The sequence below is a fragment of the Amblyraja radiata genome, chromosome 10 (assembly GCF_010909765.2).
Source record: "Amblyraja radiata isolate CabotCenter1 chromosome 10, sAmbRad1.1.pri, whole genome shotgun sequence".
Taxonomy (NCBI): Eukaryota; Metazoa; Chordata; class Chondrichthyes; order Rajiformes; family Rajidae; genus Amblyraja; species Amblyraja radiata.
The window spans coordinates 57,308,363-57,321,524 of NC_045965.1; the positions used below are offsets into that span (position 1 = coordinate 57,308,363).

At 42.1% G+C, this 13,162-nt stretch overlaps 1 protein-coding gene across 1 annotated transcript; it reads right to left on the minus strand.

Moving 5' to 3' along the window:
* Positions 1–698: 698 nt before the first annotated feature.
* On the minus strand, positions 699–13,162 carry rpl5 (ribosomal protein L5). The gene is made up of 8 exons (XM_033028942.1): positions 13,034–13,162; positions 11,738–11,807; positions 11,508–11,623; positions 11,248–11,382; positions 7,911–8,113; positions 7,239–7,416; positions 3,198–3,286; positions 699–875 (listed from the first exon to the last, which is right to left on the minus strand). Exons 1-8 carry the CDS (start codon positions 13,034–13,036, stop codon positions 776–778), a joined length of 894 nt encoding a protein of 297 aa, XP_032884833.1. The 5' UTR covers positions 13,037–13,162; the 3' UTR covers positions 699–775.

The window sequence follows — 13,162 nt, forward strand, 5'->3', positions numbered from 1 at the left end:
GTACTCCTTGGTAAACTGCACATCCACACGCTTGGTGACAGGGGTGTTCCTCTCCTCCTAAAGTCCACCACTAACTCCTTAGTCTTGTCAGTGTTGAGCTGCAGGTGATTCAGCCCACACCACTCAACAAAGTAATTGACTGCACCTCTGTATTCAGGTTCCCTCCCCTCACTGATGCAGCACACAATTGCAGTCACCCAAAAATTTCTGCAGGTGGCAGGAGTCTTGAGTTATATCTGAAGTCCAAGGTGCAGATCAGGGGTCGGCAACCTACGGCCCAGGCACTGAAAAGCCATCATTGACACGGTCACCCAAAAGGCCCATTTCTGTGCTGTATAACTTTATGACTAACCCTCCACCCCTGCCCCCCCACCCCAGGGGAAACACAGTATGTACCCTGTCAAGCCTCATCAGAATGTTACCTGTTTTAATAAGACAATGTCTCATTATTTTAGGATGGAGTAGAATAATGATCCATTCTACTCAAATTAAAAACCAATAAATCTTTCCATTCAAGCAGCATAACTTTAGCAAAATAAACACACTTCCTATTTGGTGTGGACTTCCAACATTGCAAGACCTCACATCTGTTGAGATGAAAACAAGTCTCTTCGACTGGGGATTGTAGGAGAAAAGTTATAAAAGTAAAACCATAAAAACACACAGTTTTCCTCTCCATTAACATTCCACACAGGAGATAATTTTTCTTCAAATTTATTATAGTAGTTAATATGAATTTGGAGGATTTTTTTTAAACAACCGCTGAAGGCACCCTTCAACTGTCTGCAGTCTGTTCCTGTGCCCTTAGGTAACTGGCCTTCTTCTGAGCAATACGATCCTTTCTCTGTTCCAACGACATCTTGGGACGGTTCCACCTATAAAATTAGCCAAAAATAAGTTTTAACATAAAGTGTAATATTTTTCTAAAAATTATAATTGTATTCTGGCACTTTATTATTTCAATGCATATTAGTAAGAACCTAATTGATCAACATATGCAATTTCTAACTTTTGGATAATTGTTTAGTTTAGAGATACAGCGTGAAAACAGGCGCAATGGTCCACCAAGTTCAGGCTGACCACTGATCATCTGTTTTCACACTGTTTCATCCACTCCCAACACATTAGGAGCAATTTACAGAGACCAATTGATCTACAAACCAGCATACTGACACTCTCTTGCCCAATGCTCCGGCCACTGCCAGCACCCCCCTGCATTTTCGCATCTCCCTAGGTAATCTCACAGCTCCTTAGGGGTGGTAGCATCCACTTTGGCAACCACTGTTCTAAACAAAGAAAAGATAATGGACAGAACAGGGCTAAATGAGAGAAGTGCTTTGAATAAATGTATTTATGGACCATGGCATTCCAAAAAGGAGAACTATGGAATAATTGTGTTGAATGCTTAAGCACCAAGAATAAAACACAGACAGGCAACATAAAAATAAATTCACGGGGTTATACTGCATGGAAACAGACCCTTCAGCATTACTCATCCATGCCAACCAATATGCCCACTTAATCTAATCCCATTTGGCTGCATTTTGGCCATATCCCGCTAAACCTTAAATATAAATTCAAAATTTTAATTTCTTAAAACATTTTAATTGTATCTGCTTCTGCAATCACCTCGAGCAGTTCATTCCATATTCCCATCATCCAGTGCCCCTCATGTTCTCAATCTTTCACCTTTCATCTTAAACGTATGCCCTCTACTTTTAAACACCAGTAGCATGGGAAAGAAGACTTACTATCTATCTATTCCATCTTAATTTCATAAACCCACCATAAGGTCTATCCCCAACCTACGACACTCCAAGAAAAGTAGCCCCATCTTCGCCAGTCTTGCAGATAACTCTTGCCCTCCAGTCCAGGCAAGAGTCCAAGTCTTTTCTGCATCTTTTAATCTCATCCTTCCCGTAGCAGTGACCGGAACTGTACACTATACTCCATTCAATCTAACTAATGTTCTCTACAACTGCACCATGACATCCATGAAACGGGTGATTAGAAACGATATCAAGCTGGGTGGCTGACTGAGGACTGAAGCAGATATTGTAGCAGTTTCCATCCTTACTTTCCCTCAAAGACTATCACAGGTATTGATTTTCTCCATGTTTTTCTGACAATTCCACTCCTTAGCCACCGACTGAGCGTTTGACGGCACTCGGCCTATACTCGCTGGCGTTTAGAAGAACGAGGGGGACGTCATTGAAACATACAGAATAGTGAAAGACTTGGATAGAGTAGATGTGGAGAGGATGTTTCCACTAGTGGGAGGGTCTAGGACTAGAGGTCATAGCCTCAGGATTAAAGGAAATTCTTTTAGGAAGGGGATGAGGAGGAATTTCTTTAGTCAGAGGGCAATGAATCTGTGGAATTCTTTGCCACAGAAGGTTGTGGGGGCAAAGTTAGTGGATATATTTAAGGCATAGATTATTGATTAGTACGAGGGTCAAAGGTTATGGGGAGAAGGCAGGAGAATGGGGTTAGGAGGGAGATAGATCAGCCATGATTGAATGGCTTGATGGGCTGAATGGCCTAATTCTGCTCCTATCGCTTATGATCTTGACTCTCTGCACCCCTGCAGATTTGGCTTCACATTCTTAAAGAATTTACTCTCACCAGCACTGGTGCTTACCTTGACGCCAAGAACCCAAGCACATCACTGTTTTCAATCTGATTTAAATATTTTGTTCAAGTTCTGATATGGTTGGATCTGACATGTTAATTTTCTTCTCAGTATTTCAGGATCTGTTACCAATTTCTAGTCTGTTTTCTTAAATAGATTCAAACGGGCACTATAATGGCAACTACTACAAGAAAAGGTTACCCACCCACCTCGTATGAACCAGTTACGATTTGCAGAGCCGCTGATTTGTGTGCAGCAAAAGCAAGACTTAAATGTAAAGTTTTACTCAAGTGAAGAATGTTACTTTCGCCCAGAGACCGTGGCAGCGTTCGTGTTGTCTAGGTATTTTGCAGCAATAATCAAACTAATATCATACAGGGTTCAAAAATAAATTCTCTTCAATCCATAGAAAATAGGTGTAGGAGGCCATTCGGCCCTTCGAGCCAGCACCGCCATTCATTGTGATCATGGCTGATCGTCCCCTATCAATAACCCGTGCCTGCCTTCGCCCCATAGGCTATAACTTGCATTTTGCCACCTTTGTTAATTTTAGTGAACACGTTACCTCTTTTTCTTGACTTCTTTCTTGGGCTTCTTCACATGAATTGGATTTTCTCGAATGTCAGCATGAGCTTTCTTGTATAAATCCTCTATCTGTAAACATAATCAAGGTTTAGATTTAGCCCACAATTAGACGTTTGCTTTTTGTAAACATGGTTATTGAAAACATGGTTTTCACCTTTGCTTATCCAAATCCCACCTGGATTTGAAATGGACTCATTAGTAACATAGAATGAAATATAATTTAAGTACATTTTTGACAAAATTAAATGAGAAAAAAAAAGTGGACAACAGTAAATGTTTTGTATTTTAAGGGTTCAAGAGCTGGAAACATGATTTTTTTTTTTTGAGATATGGAAGACATGGACAGTCAGTCATACAGCAGAGAAACAAGTGATGCGGCCCACAGTCCATTGTATCCATTTATACTAATCCCAGATACTCAAATTAAGTCTGTGGCTTTCTATGTCTTGGCGTTTCAAGCACTGCCACTTCAGGCAGCAAGATCCAGGCTCCAACCACCATTGTGGGGGGTGGGGAGGAGGGAAACTACCCCTCAGATCCCATCTAAACCCCTTCCATCTCACTTCAAACCATGCCTGCAAGTTTTAGAATCCTCCACCTTGCCTATCTATCTCTCACATATATATCTGTCAGGTCTCAACTCTGCCTCCTTGCTCCATGGAAAATAAATACAGCATGTCGTCTTTCCTGGGACCTCAAACAGGAAACTTCCTGCTGAATCTTCTCTGCATTCTCCAATACAATCACATCTTTCCTGTAGTGTGGCAACCAGAACTGCATACAATACTCCAGGTGTTTGTAAAAATGTAAGATATCTAATATTCTCTGCCCCGTCTGATGAAGGCAGGCATGCCATTTCACTTTAATATCTGCTGGTGCTGCTTTGAGATCTATGAACTTGCATTACAAGGTCCCACTGTTCATCATCTCCCTGTACCACTTCAGTTACCGTGCATATCCAGTTTGCCTTTCCAAAATGCATCACCTCACACTTATCAGGATTAAATTCCACTGCCTCGCACAACTCTAAAGCCATTCTGCACCATACTGTAGCCCGAGACAATATTCCTAGCTATCTGTGGGAATACAGCATAATATCTCAAAATTCACTCAAGATACTAAATATGGAGGTGAAGCCAACAGCAAGGATAACATCAACCTACTGCAACAGGACAAACAAACCCAATGCCAACAGTGGCAGTCCAGCAAGGGGTGGACATTAGTATAGAAATGGATGAGCTGATAACATTTTATGTAAAGGATTGGAGAGGCAACAGAGACTGAATGGTAGTTTGAAAATGTGTAGGTAAAGATGGACCTGGGTCATGGATCGTTGAGACATACAGGACATGTTACAGAATACACAAGAAACCAAGGTAGAGGACAGAAACATAGGTGCAGGAGTAGGCCATTCGGCTCTTCGATCATGGGTGATCATCTAAAATCAGTACCCAGTCCCTGTTTTTCCCCCATATCTTTTGATACCTTTAGCCCTTAGAGCCAAACCCTACTCTCTCAAACATCCAGTGAATTGGCCTCCACTGCCTTCTGTGGCAGAGAATTCCAGATTCACACCCCTCTGGGTGAAAAAGTTGTTCCTCCTTTCAGTACACCTTATTCGTAAACCGTGACCCCTGGTTCTGGACTCCCCCAACATTGGACATTTTTTCCCTGCATCTAGCCTGTCCAACCCTTTAAGAATTTGATGTTTCTATAAGATGCCCTCTCATCCTCTAAATTCCAATGAATACAAAGCTCAGTCGATCCATTCTTTCATCATATGTCAGTCCCACCATCCCGGGAATTAACCTGGTGAACCTTTGCTGCACTCCCTCAATTGTCCTTCCTCAAATTTGACCAAAATTGCACACAATACTCCAGGTGCTGTCTCACCAGGGCCCTATACAACTACAGTAGGACCCCCTTGCTCCTAAACTCCCACCCTCTCGCAATTGGCTTTGTTCACTGCCTGTACTTTCAGTGATGTACAAGCACACCCAGGTCTCATTGCATCTCCCATGTGCTTTGATTTTGTGTAGGACTTATCAAAGGCTTTTTGAAAGTCCAGGTACACCACATCCACTGGCTCTTCCTTATCCATTTATCTCCATTGTCCAGGTAACCTCGACCATCAAATCTGCACTACCATTCAACATGATCAAGGCTATTCCACGCTACGTATCCATTCCCAGTCTATGCCAGATCCAGAGCCCTCAACTCTACATCTTTCAAAATATATCTAGTTCACTTTGAATATTTCTGATGATCCAGCTGCCATAGCTCTCCGATATTGAAAATGTCAGAGATTCACCAGTCTCTACATACCTCCTGCTTTAAATAACCAGCTCATTATCTAGAAATCTCGTCCCTTTGTTTTGTAAGCAGGAGAATCCTGAATATCTCAAATTCCTTCCTGGCACACAGATTCTTTGGTTTCACAAATAAGAAGCAGGGGGAGAAGTTCTTGAATAGCCATCAATATTTATTATCAGTGCTTCCAAGAAGGAATTTTAGCCACATTGGATGACAGCTGGGATTGTCTTTCTCTTCAAACAGCAAGTATTAATGACCACGAACACTCGCTACATGGAAGTTGAGATCATCAATGACATTATAAGGTAACTGGACATGTCGTTTCAACGCCAGTGATAGGAGAGTATTAGTCTGGATGTGACAGATTTAATAGCCTCCTTCAGTGCTGTAGTGATTCCAATGACTAGTAATCACCAACATTTATTGTTGGTGACGTTTTCTTCATCCTATTGTTATTACTTGTCTTCCTCCCTTTCATAATCAATAGTTATGTAAAGATCTTCTAAGCACATTTCATTAAAATGTTATTTGCCACACAATTATAGGATGCCACTCAATCCACAAAAAATCACTAATGCCAACTATTCAGATTTAAACGTACCCCACTCTCCATTGAACCGCAGCAGCAACAGCACCCCTCGAGCCCTAAACCCCATCTGTAGACCAGCCGATCAACTCTGTCCAGTTCTCAATTCTCCAATTGAACAGCATGGTAAGTCCACAGCCCATCTAGATTCAAAAAGCCCTCATCACATATGTAGAGCACACTGTCACCTCAGTCTCCTTTATAACCCAAGCTCCAGAACCATATCTTCTCTACAACCAAGACTACTTCCACCCACTTCAGTGACATAACCCATCCCTAATGCCTGTGAATATATAGCCATGTCATAATTTATTGCCATTCCCAAACTTAATCATTTGAGCCAACCCTACTCATGATTCAGAACTTATGACCTCCAAACCCATACTCACCATTTGCTAATTCTCACCAAATTCAGTTTGTGCTTCATCGCCATACTTCCTAATCTAGCCAATTTAACAATATTGATTTTAAGTGCCCCCCTCCCCAATCCAATCATTGCCCCAACCCACCTCATTTCTTTAACTGTCATTAACACTAAGAGTAGACTACCAGAAACTGGAACATTTAATGTTCAATCAATGACGTAGGCGGCCAAGCAAAACATGACAAGCTGTTTTACTAGTTTGCAGAAAAGGCCACGGTCAGATAGGTTGGAGTGGAAATGGGAGTTGAAATATCATGCAATTAGTCTTTTTGTATTTGTGTCTGATTCTTAGTAAATTACTATTTCAATTCCTCATTTCATAGAAACATTGAAAACAGGTGCAGAAGGAGGCCATTCGGTCCTTCGAGCCAGCACCGCAATTCATTGTGATCATGGCTGATCGTCCCCAATCAATAACCCGTGCCTGCCTTCTCCCCATATCCCTTGATTCCACTAGCCCCTAGAGCTCTGTCTAACTCGTATCAATTCCTCAAATCACTGTATTGATACCAATAGTGCGAGAAGAACAAGCCATGCTTTTATTGTATCATCCAGCTCCTTTTGTCTTTTTTGAAAATCTGCATCTGCAATTCCTTGAATCATCGATAAAATGCAGTTCATACAAACACCACAATTTTCATTCACCATCCCGACAGTCCAGTGCACATTCCATAAGGAAGCTTATAGTAAATCCTTACCATGTCAGCTGTGACTCCATTTTTGACGTACTGAGAAAATTGCTTCTTGAAAACATCCTCGTCCTCATCTATCAGGTAGCGCATGTACTCTGCTATATTCGTCCCAAAGATATGTTTACGATGGACTTCAGGATTGAACTCCTTGCTCTCACAGTCATAACCAGGGAATCGCTTAGTGCTGCGAAATAAATAATATTAACTGAGTATTTCACATACTCTTGTCTGCCACAAGTTACTTGAGATATTAGACCACTCCAGGAAAAGCTGCCTAGGTTGCCCGGCTGGCAACAGGGGAAAAAAAGTTAAGTGAGAGCCCTGATCAACTTCCCACTTCTGGGATCACGCCCGGGTATCATTAAAAAAAATTGACTCGCGTCACAATGTAAATTAAGGATTGGAATTGCATAAAGACTTCAAACAGTCGGAGACTTTGACAATTATATATAGATTAACTTCTGTCAATTACTTAACATTATGGTCGATGCCAGGAATTAGTAGTTTGGTATTAGCCTCCGTGGTGCACCTTTTTCACATTGTCAGTTCCAAAAGTATAATTTTTTTAAATGTTTACTCTTTTCAATATAGTACAGTGACGCTTAATGTGGAATTAAGAGTCAGAACTATTGAAATGCCACAGAAAGCAGAACCTGACTATTTTACAATCTCTCATACCTGTGTGGAATAGACAGACCACCATCGACTGCACCTTTCAAAGCTCCAAAGACTTTGTTGCCTGTGGTGGTTCTGGCAAGCCCAGCATCCAGGTAGCAGGTGAAAGCACTGGGTTGTCCATCAATGCTTTCCACATTGTATTCATCACCAGTTACGTCCACCTGGCCCTCATAGACCTTGTTCAGCCCAAATTTGTGCAGAAGCTTTAAAACAAACAAAAAAAAATTAATAATTGCAAGACATCCACTCTTGGGCCTTGTCTGATCTTGAGCCTAACATCTACAGTCTACACTTTAAGACAACCACATTACAAAGTACACGCATCTTAAGTGAAACAAAGTTATCAAAATCTCTCAATACACAGCGAGTTTGAAGTCTGACTTTTATTACCACTGCACGTTCTTGCAGACCAACAAACCCAAAGGGGAATTAGGATTTCTTAGCCTTTTTGCCTTTGGACAACTCCACACTCCCTACGTTGTGTAGTCCAAAGTCAAAAGATGTTGCTGCACTAAAGCGGATGCTGGAGTCGCGATATAATCAGATACTGCATCTGCACCTCTCAGGTTTAGCAGCAGCAATGTGTTAAATTAGTAAGGTACACAAAATTGCTGGGGAAACTCAGCGGGTGCAGCAGCATCTATGGAGCAAAGGAAATAGGCGACGTTTCGGGCCGAAACCCTTCGTTAAATTAGTAAGTTGGTCAATAAATATTAAAACTGCCCCCACTCCTACATGCTGCCTCCTGTCACTCGTTTTCACCCATAATGTTGCAAAATGAAGCTTGGCACACCTTCAGCGGCATCTACAACATATGTTTTCTCTGGTAGTAAAGGCCCATGAATAGACTAGTTAATCTCAAATACAAACCCATTTAGACTGAATCCGACCTTCCATGCAATCCCCAGCCCTAAACCATCACTCCATCCCCGACAGCTTTTCTTTCCTTTCAGCTGGTGCAGCATTGATACAGCAGTAGAGCTGCTGCCTTTCAGCACCAAATAACAGTGTTCGTCCTGACTACGTGCTGCCGGTACGGAGTTTGTACGCTCTCCCCGTGACAGTGTGGGTTTTCTCCGGTGTTCCAGTTTCCTCGCACACTCCAAAGACATACAAGTTTGGCTTCTGTAAATTGTCTCTAGTGTGTAGGATAGTGCTAGTAGGAGGGGGGTGATCGCTGGTTGGCACGGGCTCGGTTGGTCAAATGGCCGGTTTCCATGCTGTATCTCTCATCTAAATCTATATCCTGGTATTCTTTCCCCAACACCCCCAGCCCAACCACAAACCAGATATTTTATAAAAACTCTCGTAAGTAATCAAGTCCCTGTCCCCAACAACTTCCCACCTTTTGAGTTAATGTATTTGATTTACACGTTTGTAAAAAAAATCATTAAGTTCTTCACACTAAAATCAGCGCACAAAAATGTTGCTGTCACTTCTACTGACAGTTCAGATGTTTACCAAGGTAAAGGTCTGATTGCTATCAAAAAGCTGTGCATATTTAACCTCTGGTAGACACAAAATGCTGGAGCAACTCAGCAACATTTTGGATCGAGACCCTTCTTCTGACGTCTCTATACGAAACGTCGCCCATTCCTTCCCTCCGGAGATGCTGCCTCACCGAGTTACTCCAGAATTGTGTGTCTACCTTCGATTTAAACAAGCATCTGCAGTTCTTTCTTACACATATTTAACTATTGCAATATGCAGAAATTCTCAAAACCATCAAAAAAAGTTACCACAGAATTGATATTTTGCAGTTTTTTAAAGAATACGATGCATCAACTGCAAATGAGTCAGTGACAGGGAAGGATAATACAATGTTAGCATTCATTTAGAGTGGACTAGAATATAAAAGCAACAATGTAATATTAAGGTTTATGAGAATGTTCCCGAGGATGATTTTGTTAACGTACGAGGGGCATTTGAAGGCTCTCGGCCTATACTCACTGGAGTATAGAAGGAGAGGGGGGGGGGGGGTCTCACTGAAACCTACCAGATGAAAGGCTTAGAGAGAGATGTGGAAAGGATGTTTCCAATAATGGGAGTCTAGAACCAGGGGGCAAGAGTCAAGAGAGTTTTATTGTCATGTGTCCCAGGATAGACTTGGTTTATACTCTCTAGAATTTAGGAGATTGAGAGGGGATCTTATAGAAACTTATAAAATTCTTAAGGGGTTGGACAGGCTAGATGCAGGAAGATTGCTCCCGATGTTGGGGAAGTCCAGGACAAGGGGTCACAGCTTAAGGATAAGGGGGAAATCCTTTAAAACCGAGATGAGAAGAACTTTTTTCACACAGAGAGTGGTGAATCTCTGGAACTCTCTGCCACAGAGGGTAGTCGAGGCCAGTTCATTGGCTATATTTAAGAGGGAGTTAGATGTGGCCCTTGAGGCTAAGGGGATCAGAGGGTATGGAGAGAAGGCAGGTACGGGATACTGAGTTGGATGATCAACCATGATCATATTGAATGGCGGTGCAGGCTCGAATGGCCTACTCCTGCACCTAATTTCTATGTTTCTATAGGACAATGAAATTCATGCTTGCTGCAGCACAACAAAATGTTGTAAGCATAATACAGAACAGTTCAGTGTGTCTATATACCATAGACTATATATATACACACATAAATAAACAGATAAGGTGTAATAGGCTGTTATAGTTCAGAGTTTGTTTGATGTTGTGTTTACTAGCCTGATGGCTGTGGGGAAGAAGCGATTCCTGAACCTGGATGTTCCTGTACTATGTTTCAAGCTCCTGTACCTTCTTCCCGATGGCAACGGAGAGATGAGTGTGGGTCTTTGATGATGATCTTGGCAGCCTTTTTGAGGCAGCAACTGCGATAAATCCCTTCGATGGTGGGGATCAGAATAAAAGTACGTGCCCTTAGAATGGAGATGGAAGTATTTCTTTAACTAGAGGGTGGTGAATCTGTGGAACCATCGTGCAGACAGCTGCAGAGGCCAAGACATTACATATTTTTGAAAACGGAGATCGATTGGTTCTTGATTAGTAAGGGCGTCAAAGATTACAGGGAGGAGGCAGGAGAATGGGTTTGAGAGGGAAAAAAGTTATGAATGTATGGTAGACCAGACTCATTGTGCTGAGTGGCCTAATTCTGCTCTGAGCCTTATGGTCAATAACCTGTACTAAAAGCGTATTAATAATGATATGCCTCAACGGGTGGTTTATACACAAAATTAAAATATTCAATATACTTTCTTATTCATCTCCATATTAAATAGTATAGATAATACTTAATACACTCAAAAATAATTTACTACCAAGCAAATGACAAATTATAATAGAATAAAAAACAAAGATCCTTCTCAACTCACCCTACGGGCAAGAAGTAGACCAGTGCAATAGGATGCAGCATAATTTGTAAATCCAACTTTGATGCCATACTTGACTAATTCATGGCCATATGCAGCACATACAATTATATCGCCTTCAATCTTGGCATATGCAATCTGTAAGAGAACTCAAAATCATTGTCTGCCTCAATGTACAACACAATAAAACTGCCAAACTTTAATAGATTCTAACTAACAAGTCTTTTTCCACACTGACGAGATTATTGATGCTCGGCCTTTACCTGGCATATGATGTCTCGGTTGGTGAATCGGACAACCATCCGATACTTGGGAGTATTGTACTTGTTCTTGTCTTGTACCACTAAGCGTTTTCGTGCAAAGTAGTCAGTCTTTCCCTCTGGAGATAGGAGAGAAAACATTTAGTTACTATCCCCCACTGACCAACAAATCGTGGTACATTAAAGGACATCGCTGGGAAAAAAGGGGCCAACAGACTCTCCTGTTAACTTGCCTCTCCTCCTCCTAAACTTTACTTGGTACCGCTTGAAGTACGCTTTGCTCTTCACAACTTTAACAAACCCCTGTTAGAGGAAAAAGAACAAAGTGTAAAAACACACAAGGTGAATATAATCAACAATTATCCCAGAGCTTTGTGTGAAATAGATCAAAACTATCCAAAGTTCCTAACCATCTAACCTATCTCTAACTTTGTAGCCCTCCTCACAACTTAATTTCCTAACTTTCACATAACTGTCCCAGAATGACTGTATGTGACTATTACGTTTATCTGTCCACTTCCACTCATCTGATGCTGAAGTCCTCATCCACATTTTAGTTATTTCTAACTTTACCCATTTAAAAAACTATTGGTAAGCCTTCATTGCACCACCTCACATAAATACGCTCCTGTCTACATTTGCACCAAATCCAATTCACATTAGATAGATACTAAATGTTGGAGTAATTCCATGTGGCATTTCTGGAGAGAAGGAATGGGTGACGTTTCAGGTCGTGTCAAACTGAAGATTGGTCTCGACCCAAGACGCCACCCATTCCTTCTCTCCGATGATGCTACCTGTTCCGTGTAGTTACTCCAACATTTTGTGTCTATCTTCCATGTAAAACCCCATCGCCCAGAAATACGTACTGCAATCGTTATTTGGCCTCGTGTATTTCTTTGCTCCAGGTGGTCATGCATTCCTCGTTTAAAATAGCAATCAAAATATCTATCTTTGAACAAGCTTTCTCTCATTTTCCTGCTACCTCACGTGGCTGGGCGAGATTTTTTTAAAGTCAAGTTAAGGCTGTTGCAGCATTGACAAGCTACTGTTAAGACAGGTCCACAAACTGACTTGTACTTTTTTTAAAGTACAGAATTCAAAAGACGACCATAAAAGCTGTAATCAAGCCCGTAAATTTAAAGTACTTGTCTACTTACAGAGCTGGGAATCAGTGGCTGCACCCCCAACATTAACTGTGCAACGCAGCCCAGGGCCTACTTCTAGCAGAGGGCCCGCTGCTTTACACGGGGAACAATTAAACCCGATAATTAAGAGTTAACTATTGGTGAGTGAGATGAAGAATAAAATGCATTAACGTTGACAGCCGGGCGGCGACCTCAGGCCTGGGCTCCCGGCGCCGGCTCTGCGCCTTCGGCCGCAGCCCCAATGGCCACGTTGGAAAAGACCCGACGGGAATCTAACGCCATCCGACTCCGCGCAACCCGCGTCTCGGCTTCTGAAGCCCTCGCTGCATCGTGGCAGCCATCAGCTGCGAGTATCGATGGTTAATTCAGGGGTTCACCCACCATTTCGAGCCGATTTCACCCTCGATCACCCGGGACCCAGGCGATTTTCTCGGGCAGGCCAGTTCCGCCCCGCGGGGAAAAAAGGCCGCTCATCCTGCGCATGCTCGCAACGTAGGCCGCCGGTCGGTG

Coding starts and splice junctions, on each gene's coding strand:
- rpl5 (XM_033028942.1), bottom strand. Junction 3,287..7,238: donor ATGGAGTCACAGCTGACATG/GTAAGGATTTAC, acceptor TTATGTTTACAG/ATAGAGGATTTATACAAGAA. Junction 876..3,197: donor AAAGAAGTCAAGAAAAAGAG/GTAACGTGTTCA, acceptor CTAATTTTATAG/GTGGAACCGTCCCAAGATGT.